The sequence below is a fragment of the Psammomys obesus genome, unplaced genomic scaffold (genome assembly GCF_907164565.1).
Source record: "Psammomys obesus unplaced genomic scaffold, mPsaObe1.curated_primary_1811, whole genome shotgun sequence".
Classification (NCBI taxonomy): domain Eukaryota; kingdom Metazoa; phylum Chordata; class Mammalia; order Rodentia; family Muridae; genus Psammomys; species Psammomys obesus.
The window spans coordinates 3,659,359-3,681,041 of NW_026592636.1; the positions used below are offsets into that span (position 1 = coordinate 3,659,359).

Below are 21,683 nucleotides of genomic sequence, written 5' to 3' on the forward strand. Positions count from 1 at the left end.
TGTGTCCTGGAGTCCAGCAAAGCCACTCTGCCATGATTCAGTCCTTTAATTCTGTAAGAGCACAGGTGAAGGCCCGGGCCCTTTGATGAAATGGGGGCTGGGAAGCACTGCCAGTGGCGGCAACCCACAGCCCTCCTGTACATGACTGGAAGCCCCACCTCCACATGACACCCTCATCTCCGGAATATACACAGGTTGGCGCCCGCCAGCCTCTCACAGCCTGCAGCGAGCAGGCCTCACTCAGTGCTGCCTTCTTCCTGTACTCTCCTAGCGCCCTGGGCGCCCTCGGCCCTTCTTGGATTTCTTGTTCCCTGATGGGGGGCGGATGGGAAGTGGGGCAGTGCTTGTGGGTGGTGGTGGTGATGGCGGTGGCAGGAGTGGAGGTAGAGACGGCTCCGTGGGCTCTGGTGGGCCAGGACTGGGCCGGAACCCCTCAAAGGGAGAGAATTTGAGGGGGCTGCAGGAGAAACCAAGGCAGAGTCAGGGCCTCCCAGGCTTAGTCAGGAATACTAGCAGTAGTTCAGGGAGCCGAGGCTCTTTATCTACTTGGGCACACAGGTTCTAGATCCACAAACCACCACGTTAGCAGCCCCTGTTATGAATGGGTATGGGGCTGGGGTCCCACAGGGAGCAGGAGCCTGAGGCTGGCCTTTAAAAGAAGGGCTTAGCCACTGGGTGCGGTGGTGCACACCTGTAATCCTAGCACTCAGGAAGGCAGAAGCAGAGGGAATCTCTGCTGCATTCAAGGCTAGCCTGGTCTACAGCCAAAGCTACACAGGACAGCCAAGGCTACACAGAGAGACCTTGACAAACAAAACAGAAAACGAAGAGCTTGGCCCAGAGTGGTGCAAAGGTACTGGTCTATACTAGAGAACCCTGTCCCAGCCACATGCCTGCCCTGCTCCTCAGTACCTGATGGGGGTACGTGGACTGCTGTTAAGGCGCCTGGGGGAACGCAGCTTGGGCTGGAAGGAGAAGCCCTCCTTGATGCTGTCCAGGACGGAGGGTGCCACATATGTGAAGCCCTGGGGGAGAGGCCCAGCGAGGTGATGCCTGGCATCTCCAGCCCCTAGCTACCACCTTGTTCTGGCCCCCTTACCCCCAGGCCCTCACCAGGAAGGCTTGGTTGGCACTCTCACTGAGGGCTGTGTCATCAGGGCTATCTACTGGTGTCTGCCGCGTGAAGCGGGTATCAAACTGGCTCACGTCCTCTTCTGATTGCTGTGGGGAGATCCAAGTGGGGAATTAAAGGGATCCAAAGTGTGGGACCTACACCTGCCGTGGGGCCAAAAGGATACCCAGATACTCACCAGACTAGGCCTGAAGGGAGGGTCTACACGGCGGGCCAAGAGGTCATCCCAATTGATGAGCCGGAAGAAGGGGTGCCTCTGCAGGTAGAAGGTACTTGGGAACATTTCAACTATTCACCTTGCCTACCTCCCACTGCTGTAGCCCACTTCATCCTCTGGCCCAGTTCCTTGTGATATAGCAGACTCACCTGCACCTCAGCAGCATCCCCTGGACCACCCCCAATTCGCTGACTGGGATTCCTCTTCAGAAACTGCAGAAGAGAAGAGCTGTGGGTGGCAGGCAACTGATGGCCCGTGCCCAGCCTCCAGAACGAGAAGGCAAGCAGAGACAGCATATTAAGCCTGGAACACGACCTCTGCCCATAGAACCCCTCAATACTTTCAGAGTTGGGTCAACAGTGCCCTCTTCATAAAGCCTTGGCAAAGCTCATGCTCGCTCGCATCTCCTTAGAGGGCTTAGGATCTATGTGCCACACCCTTCCCCTTAGCAGGTTGGTGCTGGCCTTTCTGATGGAACAGGGCTAGCTCATAAGAACACCCTGTGACAAAGACACAGATCCAGTACTGCTCAGGAGCAGTGGTCAGGCTCTCAGAGCCCAGGCCTGACCTCTGGGTTTTGAACCCCAAAGATGTTCCTGACATTCCCAGGGACAAACTGCACAGGTGGGGGTGGGGCTGACCTTCCCCAGGGCCTAGGGACAGTCAAGCATATGTGTGGAGTTGATGACAGGGCTTGGAAAAGAGCTGGGAACCAGTGCCTGGACAGGAGGGTGCCTCACCTTTTTGGCAAGGTCCCGAGCATCCGGGGTGAGGTAGGGGGGCAGTACCAGCTTCCCTTTCATGATTTTATCCATAGTTTTCTTCCTGTTCTCTGCGGTGAAGGGCGGCTGGAGGAGGCAGACGGTGAGGACGGCCTAGGGGTCCTCCCACCCTGTCCTGCCCCAGCCTGAAAGGGATCTCCCCAACACCCACCCTCCTCCCAAGAAGGCCGGACTTGCCGATCCAGTGAGCATGTCGTACATCAGGGCCCCCAGGCTCCACCAGTCCACTGCCCGGTTGTGGCCACTGCGCACCAGAATCTCTGGGGCCCTGGGAGGCAGGTGGAGCTGTCAGGAAGGGCAGGCCCTCTCTGATTATTCTCACAGACCCTGGGGCCAGCCAGGAGCTACTTACATATACTCAATGGTGCCACAGAAGGTGTGAGTGATAGCACCCTCATGAATGGACTCTTTGCAGAGTCCAAAGTCTGTCAGTTTGATGTGGCCTGAGAAAGAATGTTGGAAGGGATGACATATGGTCCAGGTCCACTTGTGGGCTCCGCAGCCCTACTCTGCAGATCCTGGCTAGACAGGGGACGTGTGCCTGTGCATGCTCGTAGTGTGCTCACCCTGGCTGTTGAGCATGATGTTCTCAGGCTTGAGATCCCGGTAGATGATGCCCTGGGAATGGAGATGGCCCAGGGCCAGTGTGATCTCTGCCAGGTAGAAGCTGCAAAGGTATGACAAGGTAAAGGCTGGGCAAAGGTGGAGTGAAGGCAAGGACAAGCGCCCCCAGAGACCCACCAGGCTGTGTCTTCCAGGAAGATGCCTTCTCGCTCAAGATGTGTGAAGAGCTCACCACCTGTGACACAAGCACATCACCAGCTGTGCACTCAGGCCCAGCCCCACTGCTGTCTGAGTGTCAGTTTCTTCTAGAGAAAAATGGGACTTGGAGATCCCACCCTACCTGCCTCCCAGAGCTGCCGTGGGGACTCAATTCAATCAGCAAACATCTACCGTCGCCTACTCACTCGGTGCCTGGCCCTGTGCTGGGTGAAGCTGGGGCAGAGTGGAGAAGACCCAGCCATTGACCTCAGGATGCTCAGTCTAATGGGAAGACAGACATGCGCACACTGCTCTGGGATGCCAGGCACAGGTAATATCTCTGAGAACTTCACAGAGCCTCATGCAGGGTAGAGGAAGCTAATCTCAATACAATAGAAAAGGGCAGTAGAGATGTGGCTTTCAGGGTGCTGATACAGTGTAAAGGTATGCCTAGCATACAGGAGGAAGCTTGTAGGGCTCGGCTGGCCCTGGGGAGATTGGTAGAAAGAATGGGCCTCAGTTACCCTTGGTGAGCAGTGGCATGAGCAAAAGGGCCAAGGCTTTGTTTGGGTGGTTAGAGATGCATGTTCTAGGAAGATGTCAAAAAGACAAAACAAGGAAGTATGGTGGCACACATCTTTAACCCCAGCACTCAGCATGCAGAAGCAGGAAGATCTCCTGAGTTTAAGGATCTGAATTCAAGTAGATCACCTGAGGCCAGCATGTTCTATCTACATAGTGAGTTCCAGGCAGGCCAAGGCTACATAAGCAGACCCTGTCTCAAAAAAATAAAAATAAAACAACAGCAACAACAACAAAATAGCCAGACATGGCAGCACACCTTTAATCCCAGGACTGAGGAAAGCAGAGGTAGATATATCCCTGTGAATTCAAGGCCAACCTAGTCTACAAAAGTGAGTCCAGAACAGCCAAGGCTACACAGAGAAAACAAAAACAAAACAAACAAACAAAAGGGCTAGATAGATGGCTCAGAGAGAGGTTAAGAGCACTGGCTGCTCTTCCAAAGGTCCTGAGTTCAATTCCCAGTAACCACATGGTGGCTCACAACCATCTATTATGCCCTCTTCTGGTGTGCAGGCGCACATCCAGGCAGAATAGTGTATAAATAAGAAATAAATACATCTTAAAACAAAACAACAACAAAAGAAGACTCCTAGAAATAGTAACCACCCATGAGACTCCAAGATGAAGAAGGATGCAGCAAGATGGGGACCTGACTGGGTGCCTGGTACATAAGGGGCAGGCAGGAAAGGTAGCAAAATGGATGAAATTCCCTCTGGACATCTATACAGACTCCCACCAGCTTCACTCACCCCACCAACGTTAGGCACGGGATGGATGTTTGCTGAATGAATGAACAAATGAAGGGACGGACAGATGGACAAATGGCCAGGCATGGTGTGTGAGCCTCCTAGCCGTCCTCCACAGCTATATCTCTCAGGATTCCCTAAGTCCCCACCAGTGTTCTAGTGCTGGTTACCCACTACACAGCCTAGCCCACACACTTACCACTGAGGCACTCCAGGATGAGGTAGAGTTTGCCACCTGTCTGGAAAGCATAGGCCAGCTCCACGATAAACGGATGCTTCACAGATTCTAGAATGTTCCGCTCAGCTCGAGTATGTGCTGTGTCCTTGGCATTTCGTACAATCTTGGCCTAAAGATGCAGGAGTGGGTTCAAAGGTGAGGGACCCAGAGTGCCTCCCTTATTGCTATTTTATAGTCTCGCACAATGTTCAACCTCAGGATTCAACCACGCAAAGGGGGGGGGGGCGGTGTCCCAGTATAAGGGAAGTCATGACTCTTGTTTCAAATAAATATTGAAACACAACCTGGCCATATAAGGGTCTACACACTAAATCTGTGTGGACCATGGACATGCACTGATATCATGATCATCCCATCAGTAACAAACCCATAGAATCGGGGTGCCCATGGTGGAACATTATCTCAATGAGCTCCCTTTCTAGAGCCTTCTTCAGTCTGCCCGCCACAAGAACTGAACAAGACAGAGATGACTGGAGGAAAGCTGGGAGTGATGGTGCACACCTCTAATTCCGGTGCTCAGGGGGGCAGAGGCAGGCAGATTGCTGTGAGTTCAAGGCCAGCCTGATCTACAGGACTACTCAGAGAAACCCTGTCTTGAAAAACCAAGAAAGAAAACTGGAGGACTGGGGACAAGGCTCAGAAGTTAAAAGTGCATGCTCTGCAAGCATGAAGATCTGAGTTCAGACCCCCACAGAAAAAGCCAAGAAGGCTGTGTGTGTGCCTGTAGCCTCAGAACTGTGGGGGCAGAGACAGAAGCATCACTGGGGCTTACTGAACACCAGCCTACCTCTAGGGTCAGTGAGACCCTGTCTCATGAGAATAAGAAACTGACAGAGTAGGGTGTTCCGTGCTTTCCTCTGGCCTCCATACACGTGTAAATCACTTGACATGTCTCTTTTTTTTTTCTCTCTCTCTCACAATTAAATTGATTAGAATCTCTGAGAGATCATCAGTCAGTTAAATACCGCCCCACCACACCTGTCTTTCTCTTGCTTCTCAGTCACAACCAGAATTTCTCTGTAATTCTGTGCTGTGAGTAATAAACCTTTTCGGGACCTGGTTTATCCTCTCAGTCTCTCAACCTGGACACTTTTTTTTCTTTCGGAGACAACATTATCATTGCGTAGCCCAGGGTGGCCTAGAACAACTCAGATCCCTCCTGCCTTATCCCTTCAAGTTCTGAGACTACAGGCGTATCCTACCAACTTCAGCTAAACTTGACACTACTGACACCCTGCTTTGTTGTGGGTTCCTGTTTAGCTGCATCCCTAGCTTCCATTCACCAAAAGCCAACATCCCCTCATTAGTCCTGACAATCAAAACTAGCCATATATACCCTAGCAGGCAAGTTGCTCCCATTTAAGAGTTACTGCAAAATAGTATATATGACAATAGATACTAAGCCAGCAAGTGCCAAGATAGGGACTTGTCTCTATCATGTTTCCAGCTGTCTTTCTAAAACCTGGCACAGGTTGCTGGGGATGGTAGCAACTCGGTATTTGCTGGCTGAGCAAATGACTCACCTTTCTCAAGACTTTCATGGCATATATTTTGCCCAAGTTGGTGCCTTGCACTTTCCTCACCTGGAACACCTGTAGGGCAGGGGAGACAGGATCAACTTCCCTCACCACATCCCTTTTTCAAGAAGCCCCACCCTAAAGCTCTGGTATAGGTACCAAAAGGCCTAAGCTCAGCTCAAGGGTGGAACAGTAAAGATCTCTATCAGATTCTGAAAGGATCTGCCCTTCCCTCCCTCACGTTTCCAGCTCTGAATCCCATCAGAGACTCCTTGGTGAAGGGCAGTACGCTGCCTCAGGCTAGAGCTGAGGTCACCAGGAGGGAAAGAGATGTGTTAGTACCTTGCCATAGCCTCCCTTGCCCAGCACACTCAGCAGTTCAAAGCAGTGGGGCCCGATGCGCTCAGGGCCCGGGTTCACGCTGCTCTCTGTCAGCTCCACCTCCTCATAGTGTCCCACCGTCCTAAAGACACAATAAGTTAATGAGGGCAAGGCTCTAGTGTACCCCAAGTCCCATCCCCTACTCCATGCCCCCATTCCCCAGCAAGACTCTCACTCACTCCAGGCCAGCAGCCCTCAACTCGCCAAGGGGACACACGTCCTGTGGGAAACCAAGGGGTAAGAACCATGGGAGGTGCCAGAATATCTCCTCCCAACCCAGGCTGAACTGCTTGGCCCAGGGGAGAGGACCAAGGATAGGTGACAGCAGGGATGGGAAAGTTTAGAGAGGAGAGACCAAGGTTAGAAAAAGAAAGATCGGGTCCAGGGGCTGGGGCTGAATCTGGGAAAGAACCGGGTTTGGAGGGGATCAGAGCCCACACAGTGCAGGGAGCACCCCGGTTTTGGTTAACCAGCTGGGCTCCTGGGTCCAGTCGCGCCCGGCGGGAAATACTCACCGCAGGGCTGAACTCCGGTTCGCCCTCGCCTTCGCTGCCTTCCTCGGTCTCCAAGTCTAAATCAAACACGGCCGCCATGGCCCCGCCGGCCCCGCGGGCCCCTTGGCCGGGACCAGGCGGAGCTCTGACTGACAGTCCCAAGCTTGCGGTCTACGTTATCTCTCCGCGACGGCAGCCGCGCGGGCTGTTGACGCAAAATTGCTTCACCCACTCTCCGTGCGTCCGGAGGGAGGGGGGCGGGGAAGATGGAGCCTATCGCAAAGCCCCTCGGGAGTCGTAGTTCCAGAGAGCTGGACAACCCGTACTTCAGCCTACTGAACTGACTTTACTGGACCGTAGTCCTAGTGGGGCTGTCCTGGATGCACACCGACACGAACAGCACAGAGGCTCCCATTTTGGCTCTGGGGCAAGTTCAAGATTGAACGGGCAGAATCACAGGTGCGTGTAGGTTTGGGTTTAAATGGCAAATCCTCAGCCCTTCTTAGAGGTGGGAGCTGCTGGGGAAAGTCCTGTGACTGACTGTGTTAGGGAACAGTGAGCTATCTCACGGATTTCCCCCCACAATCTCCCTGAAGGTCTGACATTTGCTGAGTGGCTGCCTCGGCTTTGTTACCAGGCTCCCGTTCTGAAAGGGCTCAACACGCCTTCAAACGGGGTTTTGCTTTCTTAAGCATATTGAGTATTCCTGCTGCCTAGTTCAGTTTAATAGAATATGGTGGAAAGGATGGATAAGAGCTGACGAGATGGTTCAGGTAGTAAAGTCATTTGCTACACAAGCCTGGCTGCTACACAAGCCTGAATGATTCTATCCCAGACTAAGCCTGTGCATTTTGATTGGAGTGTGTCTGGACAGCCTTTCCATTGCACAGGGGAGGCCCACTGGGATACAGAGTGCAACCTCAGACGAACAGAATTTAGGGGCGTCCAGGCCAGCAGAGAATTTACTGACTGAATGTGGCCTAGGATTGTAATTCAAGAAAGAGACACTCTCAAACTTAGGCCAACACATTAATATAAGGTAGGGCCCTGCCAAAGGGCATCCCTGGGGCTCAGCCAATAGGGTGGTTTTCCACCTCTCACACCCACCTCCTAGCTCCACAACCTACTGAACCTGGGCGTGGCATTGTCTAAAATAAACCTATCCCAGAGTCCAGATATTTTATTAGTTTACAAGCCTTTATTTGGGTAGGCATATTTGGGGAGCTGTCCAAGGCTCCTGTGCTGGGCAGAGGCAGGCATTTTCAGTGTAGCTTCCCAGAGTGAGAAAAGGGGTGTAGACAGAATTTCCAGGGCCAAGCTAGTCAGGTGTGCCAGGGGCCAAAGCAACGAAGCTGGTAGAGAACATGTGTGGTACATGGAAGAGAGGTGTTCAGCAGTCTGAGTGCTGCTTGTGAATGAAGGTAGAGGGCAGAGAGGTCCTGAAAGCTGACTGAGCATGTAAAGCAGTAAACAGAAAAGGCTGGCTTTTGCATCCTGTCCACTGTGGGAGGACCTTGGAGGCCCTCATTTTTCCTCTCTGAGCCTGCTACCTCATCTATAGCATGGAGGCACTAGTGTGTGCCTGGAGGTGTGAAGGGAGATGATTATTCCTATTGCTGACCACAGACCTCTGCTTTTACTGCTCAGGCCAACAGATACAGTAAAGCACTGCTAGATATTTTCAGCAGGCTCTATAACTATTCCGAACTTTGCATAAAGACAGGAGCGCTAATCTCAGTTTTCATGGGGCTTGTCCAAGGCCATGGGTCCATGCAGGCTCTCTCCTCTTGTAGGTGACAGGAAGAGACAAACTGAAGGGTTGGAGGGGTAGAGGGAGGGACCTTGGTTTGGACCCACTCCCATCTGGGCTGGGCACTGACAATGTGGAGATGAAGCTGCTGTTTGTTAGTTCTTTAAAGGCTCGAGTCCTAAAGATAACTGGGGCTAGATGGAGGCTTTCTGGAAGGCAAGAGGACCCAGTAAAATTCCAGACACTTGTTTTATGGTCCTTGAACCCAGAAGACTTTGATGTCAAAATGGCTCTGCTGCTCTGGAGTAAACCTGAGGCACAGGAGTGTACTGAACCAGGTTTTGGGCAAAGTAATAGAGAGAGAAGGGAAACAGAGCACCAGGCCCCCTCCCCCTAGCACTTCAACCCTGTTGCTCCTGGAACTCAGTGCTATTTGAAATGAGACAGGAAATGAGCAACTGGATAGTTGGGCCTGTCAATGCCCAGGCCCTGACAGATGCCCAGCAGGCGGAGACGAGCCTCAGCAGGGCTGGCCCCAGCACAAGCCACATTGCAGTACGGCTCCTCATACTGGCCAGGTATCAGGGCCTCCTCCAGCAGGTTGAGCCGCAAGTGACCCTGGTCATGGAGGGCTTGCAGAGTCTCTCGACCACCAGGGGAACTCAGCAGCTCTAGGTGCTGGGACACCAGGCACATGACACCCACCAGATAGCCACGGGCACGAGGGTGGGCAGGCAGGGCAGGCTGCAGGCCACAGGCTACCATGGTAGAAGCCAGCAGCAAGTCGACACCATAGAGCTCCAGGATCCAGTCTCGAAGGTAGAACCCTCCCATTCTAGGGTTGATCTCAATGAGCTTTGGCCCAGCCCCAGTCATCTTGAGCTCCACATTGAAGACCCCATCCAGCAGCCCACAGCCCAGGCAGCAGCGAAAAGCCGCCTGTACCACCTGGGCCTCCTGCTCTGGTGCTAGCCCAGTGGGCATGCAGGCTGCAGTCTCTGTGAAGCCAGGCAGCCTTGTGGGGCCATTATCAGAGACAAAGGCAGCCAGCAACCGTCCGCCAAACACCACCAAGTCCACATCGTGCTCTGTGCCCTCGACATACTCCATCAGCAACATAGCATTGCCCCAGCCCAGCCCAATGCCTGGGTGGTCGGCCTCACCCTGCAAGTCATGGAGGATGCGGGAAAAGTGCTCGTGGCACTGTGGCCCGTCCTTCACCAGCTGTACGCCTACTGCTCCTGACCCAAATTCCAGCTTCATCACCCCTGGAAGGGGCACCTCATAAATGGCTCTCTCCACATCGGCCTCGCTCTCTAATGGGCAGCAGGCCACGGCATGGAGAGAAGTTGCAGGCCACGGTGGTCCCTGGCATTGCAACAGATGTAGTTGGGTACGGCTCTTCTGCTTTGCCAGGCACATGGCAGCTGGGGGGCTGCAGGGCAGACCCAGCTCCTGGCAGAGCAGAGCAGTAAGCACCAAGCAGTCGTCCCAGAAAGAAAAACAGCCATCTAGCTTCAGGTTTTGTGTCCGGACCAGCTCGGCCAGCTGCCGTGCATTCTCCTCATCCCTCCGGTGCTCGGTCACATCAAAGTGGATGAAGGTCTGCACCAGCTGGGATGCAAAGTGGTTGGGGTCCGATTCCACCAGGTGCAGCTGCAGAAACATAAGAGGGACATCCATGTCAGCAGGTGTTGAGTCACGGAAGAGACAGGATGGCGTCCCACAGGGGAGACTGAGTCATAAACACCAGGTGCTCGATGGATATGTATTAATTATTTGAATAAATGTGCAGAGGTGAGACACCTACTTCAGTCTGGATGGGAGAGAAGTCAGAAGAAAAGCCTTCAGGAGGAAAGGGCAGACTGAGTAAGAGGACCAGGATGCAAGGAGAGGACACCAGAGGGCTCACTAGGCCACGCTCACAAACAGCTTTCCTGCAGGGCTTGGAGACCAGCCATCAGGGGCTGGAGGCAGGTGGCTTGCTTATCATTCGTTCCACATGTTCTAACACTGGAATGTGATGTGCAGGACTCCTGAGGAGCCCGTGTCCCCAAAGCTTGTGTTTTGCTGGGGGAACACAGACACGAGGCAGCTGCTACTCAAGGCAGAAGCAGCCACTGGTAAGAGAGGGAAAGTGGCTGTTTGTAAGGTAAGTTGGCATAAAGAGTTTGTCATTACTTCAACTGGCATACACACTATCAGGTAGAAACTGGGATGCCAAGGCTGCTGAGAATTCCCCAAGGACTGTGCATAGTGGTGGCCAAGAAGCCACTGTGGTGGACCAGGGCCAGCCTGAGAAAGCCTCAGCTTTTTTATATGCTTCAACAGGAACGAGAAGCCCGGCAGTGGTGGTGCATGCCTTTAATCCCAGCCCTCTGGAGGCAGAGGCAGGCAGATCTCTGTGAGTTCAAAACCAGCCTGGTCTACAAGAGCGAGTCAAGGATAGCCATGGCTACACAGAAAAGCCCTGTCTCAAAACACCAAGAGAGAGGAAGAGGAGGAGGAAGAAATAGGAATGAGAATGTCTGTTGTGGGCTAGCTAACTCTATAATATAAGCCCCTCCCTCCAACAATAAAATTGACTTGAGGTCTATAAACTGTTCATTTCACCCCTGGAAGTGAAATCTATGATCCTATGTGCCAGGCTTCAGGAATTCAGCTTCAAAGAGCTTTTCCCCAAGGCAGAGCTGGACTCCTTACCCAGCTGTTCAAGATCTAGGAGCTACAAGGTTTAGTGGTATATATTGTAATTTCTGTATCTGGGAGGCTAGGGTAGGAGAATTATGTGATGAGTATACCAAGTCTGTGCTACATAGTGAAACTCTGTCTCAAAACAAAAAAGGCGGGGCTCAAGAGAGTAATGCCAGCACTTAGCAGGCAGAGGCAGGAGGATCTCAGAAAGGTCAAGGCAAGCCTGGTTCTTCTATTAAGCTTCAGGGATGCCTGAGCCACAGAGTAAGACCCTGTCTGGCATAAATAACTAACGGCTAAAATAAGAAAAAAAATATTTAAAAAACAGGATCTGGAGGTGTAGTAAGAGGATCAATTCAAAGGCAGCTTTAGCCAGCTTTAGGAATTTGAGGCCATCATGAGTTATGTGAGACCCTATCTCAAGAATCCCATAATATTGAGAGCTGGAGAGATGGCTGCAGTCATTAAGAGCACTTGCTGTCTTGGCAGAGGACCAAGGAGTGCTTAGCACTCCTATCAAGTGACCCTGGTTCTGATGACGCCCCCTTCTGGACTCCATTGACACCTGCACTTGTGCATATACATACCTCAGACTTAGACACATACAATAGATTTTAAAAAGTAAAATAAATCGGGGCTGGAGAGATGGCTCAGCAGTGAAGAGCAGTGGCTGCTCTTCCATAGGACCAGGTTTGATTCTCAGCACCCATATGACAGTTCACAGCGGCCTGAAATTCGATTCCCGTTCTAGGAGATCAATACCTTCTTCTGGCCTCTGTGGGCACCAGACACGCAAATGGTGCACAGACATACATGCAGGCAAAACACCCATACATAAAATAAAATTCAAAAAATAAAGAAAATAAGGTAATGAAAGCTAGGGCTGTAGCTCAGTGATAGAGAACTCGCTCTCACAGTATATGCAAGGCCCCAAATTCAGTCCCTAAAACAGCAAGGAAAACAAACAGCTGAGCGTGATGGTGCAAGCTCTAATTCCAGCATTAGGGTGGAAGAAGCAGGAGGATCTCTGGGAATTTGAGGCTAGCCTGGTTTACATAGAGAAGTTCAGTCAACCAGGGCTATACAGTGAGACCCTTTCTCAAAAATTCATAAAGCAGAGGTGAGCTCCGCTGTTGACCTGAAACATCCCCGGCCTCCTGCCTCTTCCAGCCCATTTCCCCCACCTCCTCTTTTCCTTCTTCGCCCTCTCTGAGGGGCCTCACTCACGATAGCCCGTCCCGCCCCCCGCTAGGGGGACCCGCCCCCAATGCCCCGCCTCCACCAATCAGAAGAGCGGTTTGGAGCCGCGCCCCGCCCACCTTCAGCCCGTAGTCGCGCGCCGCCTCCCACACGAACTTCTTGCTGACGCCGCCCGCGCCGATCACCAGCAGCTGCTTGCCGTCCGCGAGGCGGCGCCCCGAGCGCCGCAGCATGGTCTCCACCAGCGGTGCCGCCGCCGCCTCCTCAGCTGAGCGTCCCAGGCGCGGCGCGGCCCACAGCCCCTCCAGCGCGCCACACGCCGCCAGACACAGGTCGCTGTTCAGCTTAAGGATCACGGGGGTCAGCGTGCGGCCGGCCACTGTGAGGACGAAGTCCACGCCTGGGCCGGGTAAGGATGCGCAGACTGAGCATCTCCCAGCCCTGGTCCCCCACGCCTCCCAGGCCGCCCAGGCCGAGCCGCGCCTCCGGATCTCACCGAGGAAGTCGGTCTGCACTTGGCGCCCACCGCGCTGCTCCACACTCAGTCCGGCCTCCAGGGCCAGTACTGCGGCCAACGCGGCTTCAGCTGCTTCTTTGATGCGCCGCCCCAGAAGCGCCACTTGCGCCTCCTCTTCCAGGCCACACTGGGCCAGCGCCACCCCCAGTGTCCTCGGCAGGGTGTAGTGGTGCCGCAAGGGTCGATCCCCTCGGCCCACACCGCACACCACCTGACCACAATGCAGTTCAGAAGGCGCTAGCCCGGGAGAAGCCCTGCCAGGGCTCACCTTCCTAAGTACTCTTTGCATCGAGACAAACTTTATAAATCACTCTCAGCTTCACCGGCCATCTGGTCCCCAGATCCCTAGGAATATTGCTGGCTTCCAGGCTCAGAGCGAAGATTCCAAGCATGCTTGCTCCTACCTTCTATAGCCACCCTGGCTTTTCCTAGCCTTAGCATGTCTCTAGGAAGACCCTCATCATCTCCCCTGGAGTTCTGCTGAGTACCTTGGCGGTCCCCCAAGCCTTCCTGCGGTCCCCAGCTTGGAGCCCTTCCTATGGGACGGACCCTAAGTTAGTTTCTTGTGTGAGGAGAAGCATTTTGGAAAAGGAATCAGGTCCCTAGGTCTTGGAACAGGGGTTGAGCGCAAGGGCTCAGCCTCCTGATACAGAAGAGTTAAGGATTAAAGAGGAAGAAAAAAAGTGTCAACCCCAGGAGTCTCCTCAGAAGTAACCAGAATCCCCCCCACAGATCATATCCTTTCTGCACCAGGCCCTCATCAGAGCAGGGCTGGGGTGGACAGGCCATGTCCTAGACCTGAGCCATTCTCACCTTACTCAGAAGGGGCCTATCACCCTGAATCCGACACACCACTGCGCAGATGTGCACAGCCAGCTCAGGGCCAGGTGCAGGACTGCCTGAGGGAACATGGAGAAGTCTAAGCCAGGAAGAGATTTAGGTCGTCAGTCTCTGCTCCCAATTTCTGGCTGGCACAAGCAAGAACCTGGTAAAGGCAGCCGGGCAGGTGGGCACATGGCCTCCACAAGGACGCTCTCCTCCTCCTCCAGCTTCTCCAGCAATCCCAGCACTGCGTTCGCCACTGCGGATGGCTCCACCCTCAGGTGCAGACGCAGTGCCTGCTGTCCCTGCCAGCGCCAGCCATTGAGCCTCACAGCCACCTACAGCAGAAAAGGGAAAGGACCCTCCTCACCACCACCTCATGTTCCTGAAAGGTAGTATGCTCATGCTACAGGTGCCAGGAAGTAAACTGAGGTAGGAAGGCACAGGGCACTACTATGGAGAAATGGGATGGTGGTAGAGCTAAGAGTCTGGGATTATTTCCCAGCAGGACTTGGTAATCACAACATGGGTTCCCTCTTTGGGTACCCCCCAGACCTCAGTGCAGAGTGGGACCTGTTGTTACCTGTGCAGCATCACCCAAGGCCTCGGAGTGCACAAATGCCTCTACTTCCTCTTTTACCAGTGTTTCCTGGCCTTCCTTCCCACTCAGCTCCACCAGCCGTAGTCCAGGGCTGGCATCCCCTCTCCGGAGCAGCCCTGGAGGCCTATAAGTGAAAGCCAGGGTAGCTGGCACAGCCACACCACTCTGCTGGGACAGCAGCCACCTCATCAGCAGCCGGTCCTCCAGCAGTCGTGCCAGCTCTGCTGAGGCCCCTGTGGGGCAGGTGAGGTTCCGAGCCAGCTCTGCTGCCTCTCTGCCATGGCCGGATTCTGGCCCCAAGCCGGCCAGGAAGTAGGTGGCATGCCGAGGGGGAACAAAATCATCCAGGAATGTCAGGCCCCCTGGATAGAAGCTCACAGCCTTGGAGACCAACAGGGCCGCCTCACCCTCTTGGCCTGGAATTGCCACCTTCATCAGCCAGGCAGGGGACAAGCAAAGGAGCATGTTTCCTGTGGGCAAAGGGAGGAAGGTGGCTGGCCAGGGAATGGTTGGTGGTGCCAACACCCTCCACCCCCAGCTCTGGCTTCAGTATCATGGGGGTCAGTGACTTCCAAAACCCACCCCTGCTCAGAGCATGGCAGCTGGTCCTGTGGAATTCAGGCAGTTGCCAAGGTTGGTGGGTATTTTGGGATATGGCTGGGCTGGGGCGGGGCTGCCCTTTCTGTAGAAGAGAATGGGAAACTTGGACACACACTCACCAGGGCTCTGGACCCCACCCTCCAGCAACACAGAGAGAAAGGTGCTGGGAGAACCCAGAATGCACAAGGTCACCTCTGCCCCAGGGCAGCCTGGGGGAAAAGAACATTGCCATGTTCACCAAGGGTCCTCCTTTTGCTGCCCTTCTGCCTACTCTTCCCCAACCTCCACACTCCTACCCTCATCCTTAGGCCTCCCAGGTCCTTCTTAGGGGTCAAATGAGAAGGCAGAGGACAGGAAGGAGCTGACTATAAAGGAGGAGATGTCTCACATACTGCCTTAAGACTGGCTCTGCTTTATCTGCATCTGATCCAGAAGGCACTGGAGGATGAGTCTCTAACCTGAGTTTGGATTTTGCATGTGGGCCACTGTTTCTCTAAGCCTCAGTTTTCCAGTCTGATGTGATGGGAACAAGCCTGTGATTCTCATGTATTCTAGCTGCAGATCACTTGGTCCACACAAAATTATTCATGACCCACCTGATCTATGAAACAAGGAGGCATCTTGGGATCGCAACTGCTCAGCTGCATCCATAGCATCTCCTTAGACATCGCTCTAGAAGTTTCAGCTCCACAGAATGTGCAAATGATATTGTGGATTTCCAAGGAGCAGGGTGGGTAGAGGGGGACATGGTGGGGAGCCCTGGCCTGGTGTCTTTGAAGACAATACCTGCCTGCCCTAGGCCCTCTGCTTTTGCCTTTAGACAGAACCAGAGCTGGAGGAAGGAGCCAGCCTAGACAGCCAAGAGGAAACAACTAAACTAAACGTCCCTCTCTGTCTCTGGTAGACCCCCTTTGTGGAGCCCTGAGGCACCTGGACGAGGTGCCTGGCTACGATCCTGGGTCTCGGGAAGGCCAGCTTGCTGCAGACAGCTCTGAAGGAGGTTGTAGTAGTATACACTCCAGGCCCGAGCCTCAGCCTCTTCCGGGGAGCCCTTGCAGTCCAGGCTAACATCCTGGCGCCAGGGCCCAGGGAAGCAGCCTGTGGGTGGCAGGCCAGAACCTCCTTTCCAGGGTCCTTCCTTTCCATCCGGGTCCTTGGAGCCCAGGGAATAGTCACACTTGGTAGCCAGTGGATCCAGGCAGAGCTGAGCAGGGGGCAGAAACAGTACATCTTGGGCAGGATTGGCAAGGGAGTATCTGAAATCACTCAAAGGTATAAGCCTGCCTCCCAGTCTGCTCACCTGAGTCAAACACAAAGGACTAGAAGAGGAAGGAGGTGGGTGGAGGGAAGGCTTGCTGGGTGGGAAATATGACAAGGTATAGAATACTGATCATGTGGTGTCCTGGCCAGCAAAAGGGAAAGGACATCCTCCTGATAGGACCACTGACTCCTATCACACATAGGGCCTGTCCTAGCTGGGACCACAGGAGCCCGGGCTTTGTTCTTTTCATCACTGCAATCCCGGCTCCCACACAGTGGCAATACACAGATGTTTACTCCATAGATGTTTACTGACTGAAATATTTCAACTGTTGTCCAGCCCTGTTCTCTCCGGGACTCGGTGACTCGTCTACCATCATGGACTTTGCTGTTACCTATTAGATGAATTCATTTCCCACTCATCATCCCCCCTCCCCCCCCACACAGCACCTCTTGGTGAGGGCTGGCATCCTTTTTAGTTTTATTTTTTTGAGACAGGGTTTCATGTAGTTCAGGCTGGCCTCAAACTTCTATCTAGTGGAGAATGACCTTGAACTTCTGATCTGCCTGTCTTTTGTGTGCTGGGATTACCGGCAGGTTTATGTGGTGCTCGCCATAGAACTCAGCCTCATTTCTACTGAGCCCTGAGCCAGTACTCTACAACTGCCTTGCAACCTCAGTCCCTCCTTTTGCTTTTGTTCCTTTTTTTTTTTTTTTTTTTGAAACAGGCTTTTGCTCTTTAGACCAGGCTGGCCTCAAATGCGAGGCACTCCACCTCCCAAGCAGTGAGATTAAAGGTGTACACCACTACATCTGGTTTCATAGGGAACTGGGGATTAAACCCAGGACCCACTACATGCTAGGCAGGCATTTCTCTAAACAAATTACATACTCATCCCTGTTTGTTTTGCTGTGTAGTTCAGGCTGCCGTTGGACTGGCTATTCTTTTGCTGTTGTCTCCTGAATGTTGAGGTTAAAAGCATGTGTCACCACACCGGGCTCAACATCTCTACAGGTATATGGAGTCCTGGCACTGTTTTCTCTGCAGGAAGTCTGACACTCCTGTCCCTTCTCTGAGGTTGGGAGCCTCGGAGTGATAGAAATGGGGACCTGGCTCCTTGCAGTGCCTTGGCCTATACAAGCCTGGCAGCTGGGCCTGTCTTTTCAAGAGACCGGCTGAGCCACCGTGGGTTAGCTCTCTCTGGCTTGGTGACTGTTTGCTGTCAGCCTTATTTCCACCCTGTGGGTTCTGAAGAGGTATGTCTAGCCTGGAGGATTCATCTCTTAGCTCAGAAACTGTAAGCTATGGCCCAGACATCCAAGGTCTGAGCCTCAAACCTTCACTTGCACTCAGGACAGCAGAGTTGGATTCCTTGTGTCTTTTCCTAGGAAAGTTCCCTGATGTCATGGATTGTAGGCTCATCGCTGAGCCCCTAAACCCAGACCAGTGCTGAGCACATACGTAGGTGGTACTCAATAGGTGCTGTTGGTTGAGGAGCTACAGCACTCACCCCCTGGGGATAATGTGAAGAGGGAAAGCGCCTGGTACACGGGGTAGGGGACAAGGGGTAGAGCTGGTTATGGGGTGTGAGCTGACAGCCCTCAGGACTAGGTCTCTAGATACCAGTCCTTTCCCTCCCTCTATCCAGGGACTTGGGCCTTTGTAGGAAGGGACCACAAGAGACTCACCATCTTGGAGGTGAAGAGGTTGAGAGACTAGGGGACAGAGAGACAAAGCAGGGATCAGGGGACCCTGGCCCCTAACTGACCTTTCAGCCCTTAAGACTTCAAGGAGCCCAGACACCCTCTGTCCTATCCCTGCCCTGCCCCCACCCTCAATGAAAAAGAGGAACTTCTATTCCAAGGACCCCAAGAGCCACGCAGCTGAGTCCTCCAAGCCCCGCTTACTCCCGCCCTGCTGGGACCTGGAGTGTTGGCTCGGCCCCTGCAGTGACGGTGGGGCGCCCCGGGTTTCCGTGAATGTGCAAGGTCCTAACCGTTATTCCCACTCATCCCCGCTCCCTGGCTCCCCGCGGATAGGGCAGGAACCGAGGTACCTGCTGGCGGCAGCAACTGGACCGGGCTGGGCAGGCGGGCGGGTGGGCAAAGAGCAAGAGAGTGCTGCAGGGGCGGCGGCACAAACACGGTTGTCCTTATGCAGCCAGCCTGGCCATGCCCGGGGCGGGGCAGCCCAGACTCATGCCAGGGCTCCGCCTCTCCTTTCCCTAAGGGCGCCGCCTTTGGCAACTCAAGCTTAGAATGAGGGACTTGTGGGCGGGAGAGAGGGCGTAGGGATCTAATGACCGACAGAGGCAATCCAATCAACAGTGCAGACACAACCCTGCTCCCGGGCGGAGGAGTATCCAGACACATCTACTGTGAGACCCACAGGGAAAAAAAAGAGAGGGAAAGCCGTGGACTGGGAGGAGAGGCAGGGTAGGGAGCGCTGAGCCCAGCCTGTTTACTAGAACCACGTGCCCCGGGGCCCAGCACAGGCCCCTGCAGCCTGCCCTTAGAAGGAGCAGAACTCCCAGTACTCCTAGCTAGGCAGCTGTCAGTTCTAGTCAGGAGCCCCTGGTCACAGAACACACTCTCTCAGAGTCCGGCCTGAGCTGCCAATTAGGTAGCATGAGGACAGCCCATTAAGATGCTGGTGTGAAGCCATGGCAGGACCAACCTCCAGGAGCAGGGCTTTCAGAAGCCCACATAACTGATCCATGTACACGCAATTACACACACAATCTCCCTGAGACCCACACAATCATGCCTGGAGGCTCATACAGCCAGCCACTCCAATCTTGTGGCTTTCAGTCTTGGCACTGGGCTGCAGGATCTGGACAGCTAAACTTTTAGTCCTGAAGCTCACTTCTTTTTCTGCCTTCAACCATAGGGTCTGACCCTCCCTCCTCCTTGTTTGCTCCCCAGAACCTCCATTGTTCTCAAGAACATCTTGAGTACTGAGAGCATTAAGGGGCCAATAGCACTCCTTAAGGACAGAGGTAGCAGCTTTCATAGTTTCTGAGGAAGAGTGTGCATAGTAGTCTGTGAGGACCACCTTGACTCTACCACTCAGAAGGGAAGATGATGTACCCAGGGCTCCCTAGTACCCCACATCCTCCCTTTGGGCTTTCTAGAGCTGCTGTGGCCTCCCCTGCTCCAGGTCCACATGAGCCTCTGTCACCACCATGATTCCTACAGTGAGGGGCAGCCACCCCAGGAGCCCCACTTCCTTGATATGTATGGCCTGAGCTCCAGAGGGGTCCTACTGTAAGGACAAGGTAGAGTTCATATGTATTATGCAGCCTCTGGAGCCCCAGATTCTCATTTTCAAATGGGGGGGGGCACTGTGAATTCTTTAAAGGTGGGGCTGAGGAGGGGCCTCTGGATACTAGTGAGCTTGTGATTTCAGTGTTATCCTTTTTTTGAGACAGGGTTCCTCTGCTTGGCTCTGGCTGTTCATAGATCCACCCACCTCTGCCTCCCGAGTGCTGGATTACAGGTGTGCACCACCACGCTTGGTCTGTACGTGCTTATTCTTGCAAAAGGCACTATATGAGAGCATGAAGCATCTCAGTTCTTAGCACTGTGAAAGCTGTTATGGCTCTGCCTTTATGCATAGGGAAGTGAGGCTCAGAGAGGTATGATCTGTCCAAGGTCCCACAGCTGGTAGGAAGCCATCTGTTGGGATCTTTCCCGTGCTCCAGTGTATACATGCTGCCTAGGAAACAGCGTGGTGCTGTCCCACTCCTAGGCAAGCCCAGCTGGCATCAGGCTACTTGTGTTTGCCTAGTAAGTGAAAAAAAAAGGAAAATTCTGAGATGGCTTAAATTTATTTACAAATGGTGGCAGGGAGGAAAAATAACAAAAGCAGCAGCTTCCTAAATGTTGAAAGATTGGTCCACACCCCAGGAGTTGAACCATGAGGGTGCCATTCTTTTTACAATCCAACCAGATAATGTTAGTATTTTGGAACACAACCTGCTCCTGTGTTACCCAGCAACCTATGACGTCATCATGTGTCTCGGCCACACCTGGAAGGCATGGTTACCTTCCCCCTTAAAGGGCCGATCCGACATGTGGTCTCTCTTACAGCCTCTCTTATTTTCTCTCTCTTACACTCTTCTCTTTCTCTCTCTCTCTCTCTCGGCACGCCCTTTCCCCTTCCCTGTCCATGTCCCGCTACCCACTTCCTCCATACCCCCCTAATAAACCTCTCGCAGAGAATATATTGGTTGTCCCCCTGCATCTTCATCTTCTTCTTTCTAGTTTTTAACAGATAAGAAACAATATTGCTGGGCTACAAAGCTCAGCACTGGGCAGGAAGGAAAATTGCTGCAAATTCCAGGCCATCCTTGGCTACTTAGTGAGACACTGCCTCAAAAAAAATAAATAAATAAAATAAAAGTAACATTGGGCTGGAGGGATGGCTCAGAGGTTAAGAGCACTGTCTGCTCTTCCAGAGGTCCTGATTCAATTCCCAGCAACCACATGGTGGCTCACATCTATAATGGGATCTGGTGCCCTCTTCTGGCATGCAGCAGAACACTGTATACATAATCAATCAATCAATCAATCATTAAAAAATAAAAGTAACACTAAGCTGGGCTTCGTGTCACAGACCCGTCATCCCAAATACTTGAAAGTTTGGAGCGGGAGGATGACAAGTCACTTGACTGGGCTACAAAGCAACCTCAAAGCCATCATGGGTAGCTCCATTAGACCATGCCTCAAAATGAAAAGTCAGAAGGAAGACTGGGCTATAAATCTATAAATCAATGATAGAGCTTTCTTGGCATGAGTGAAGGTCTGAGTTCAACTCCAGGACTGCAAATAAAACAAGATAGCTGGGTGGTGGTGGCACTTGGGAAGCAGAGGCAGGTGGATCTCTGAGTTCGAGGCCAGCCTCGTCTACATAGTGAGCTCCAGGACAGCCAGGGCTACACAGAGTAACCCTGTCTCAAAAAAACCAAAACAAAACAAGCAAACAACACCCAACAAGACAAGGACACCATAGCTGAATGAGGAAACACTCGGGCCATCCCAGCAATCAGGAGGCTGAGGCTAGAAGATGGTGAGTTGAAAGCCAGCCTGAGCAACATAGAAAGGCTGGCTTGAGTGAGACTTGGTAACCAAGACTGTAACTCAAGGAGTCCAGAGGTGGAGATAGAAGGATTGGGGGGAATTCAAGGTCATTTTAGGCTGCATATGGAGTTTGAGGCCAGTCTGGGCAACATGAGAGATTTTGTCTCAAAACACAAGCAGACAGCGCTATGTCTCAATAAACAAAAGTAGCCAGGCATGTTCACATTCACCTGTAACCCTCGTACTCAGGAGGCTGAGGCAGCAGAGTCACCATGTTTGTGGCTATCTCTGAGTGCATAGCAA

At 53.1% G+C, this 21,683-nt stretch overlaps 2 protein-coding genes across 3 annotated transcripts; both read right to left on the reverse strand.

Moving 5' to 3' along the window:
• Window positions 1-31: 31 nt before the first annotated feature.
• Window positions 32-7,035, reverse strand: Rps6kb2 (ribosomal protein S6 kinase B2). Of its 2 annotated transcripts, XM_055614551.1 has the most exons (15): window positions 6,876-7,035; window positions 6,540-6,580; window positions 6,322-6,442; window positions 5,986-6,054; window positions 4,424-4,571; window positions 2,873-2,930; window positions 2,698-2,798; window positions 2,484-2,574; window positions 2,309-2,399; window positions 2,090-2,197; window positions 1,499-1,561; window positions 1,311-1,388; window positions 1,114-1,221; window positions 913-1,025; window positions 32-457 (listed from the first exon to the last, which is right to left on the reverse strand). In XM_055614551.1, the coding sequence occupies exons 1-15, from the start codon at window positions 6,951-6,953 to the stop codon at window positions 268-270; spliced, it is 1,458 nt and encodes a 485-aa protein (XP_055470526.1). In that variant the 5' UTR covers window positions 6,954-7,035; the 3' UTR covers window positions 32-267. The 2 variants fall into 2 exon arrangements, with proteins under 2 accessions (XP_055470526.1, XP_055470527.1); XM_055614552.1 differs by lacking the exon at window positions 6,540-6,580 and having other exon boundaries at window positions 6,876-6,943.
• A 1,010-nt stretch (window positions 7,036-8,045) lies between these two features.
• Window positions 8,046-18,828, reverse strand: Carns1 (carnosine synthase 1). The gene is made up of 10 exons (XM_055614663.1): window positions 18,356-18,828; window positions 17,988-18,014; window positions 15,969-16,242; window positions 15,158-15,247; window positions 14,421-14,908; window positions 14,001-14,175; window positions 13,829-13,914; window positions 12,995-13,226; window positions 12,618-12,898; window positions 8,046-10,260 (listed from the first exon to the last, which is right to left on the reverse strand). The coding sequence occupies exons 2-10, from the start codon at window positions 17,988-17,990 to the stop codon at window positions 9,034-9,036; spliced, it is 2,856 nt and encodes a 951-aa protein (XP_055470638.1). The 5' UTR covers window positions 17,991-18,014; window positions 18,356-18,828; the 3' UTR covers window positions 8,046-9,033.
• Window positions 18,829-21,683: the final 2,855 nt, after the last annotated feature.

Excerpts from the sequence above, each read along its gene's own strand:
- Rps6kb2 (XM_055614551.1), bottom strand. The coding sequence starts at position 6,953 with ATGGCGGCCGTGTTTGATTTAGACTTGGAGACCGAGGAAGGCAGCGAA. Across the intron at positions 2,400-2,483 it reads TGTGGCACCATTGAGTATAT|GGCCCCAGAGATTCTGGTGC; the intron begins GTAAGTAGCTCC and ends CCTGCCTCCCAG. Across the intron at positions 1,562-2,089 it reads CTCGGGACCTTGCCAAAAAG|TTTCTGAAGAGGAATCCCAG; the intron begins GTGAGGCACCCT and ends TCTCTTCTGCAG.
- Carns1 (XM_055614663.1), bottom strand. Across the intron at positions 14,176-14,420 it reads CCTTGGGTGATGCTGCACAG|GTGGCTGTGAGGCTCAATGG; the intron begins GTAACAACAGGT and ends TTTCTGCTGTAG. Across the intron at positions 13,227-13,828 it reads ATAGGCCCCTTCTGAGTAAG|GTGGTGTGCGGTGTGGGCCG; the intron begins GTGAGAATGGCT and ends CATTGTGGTCAG.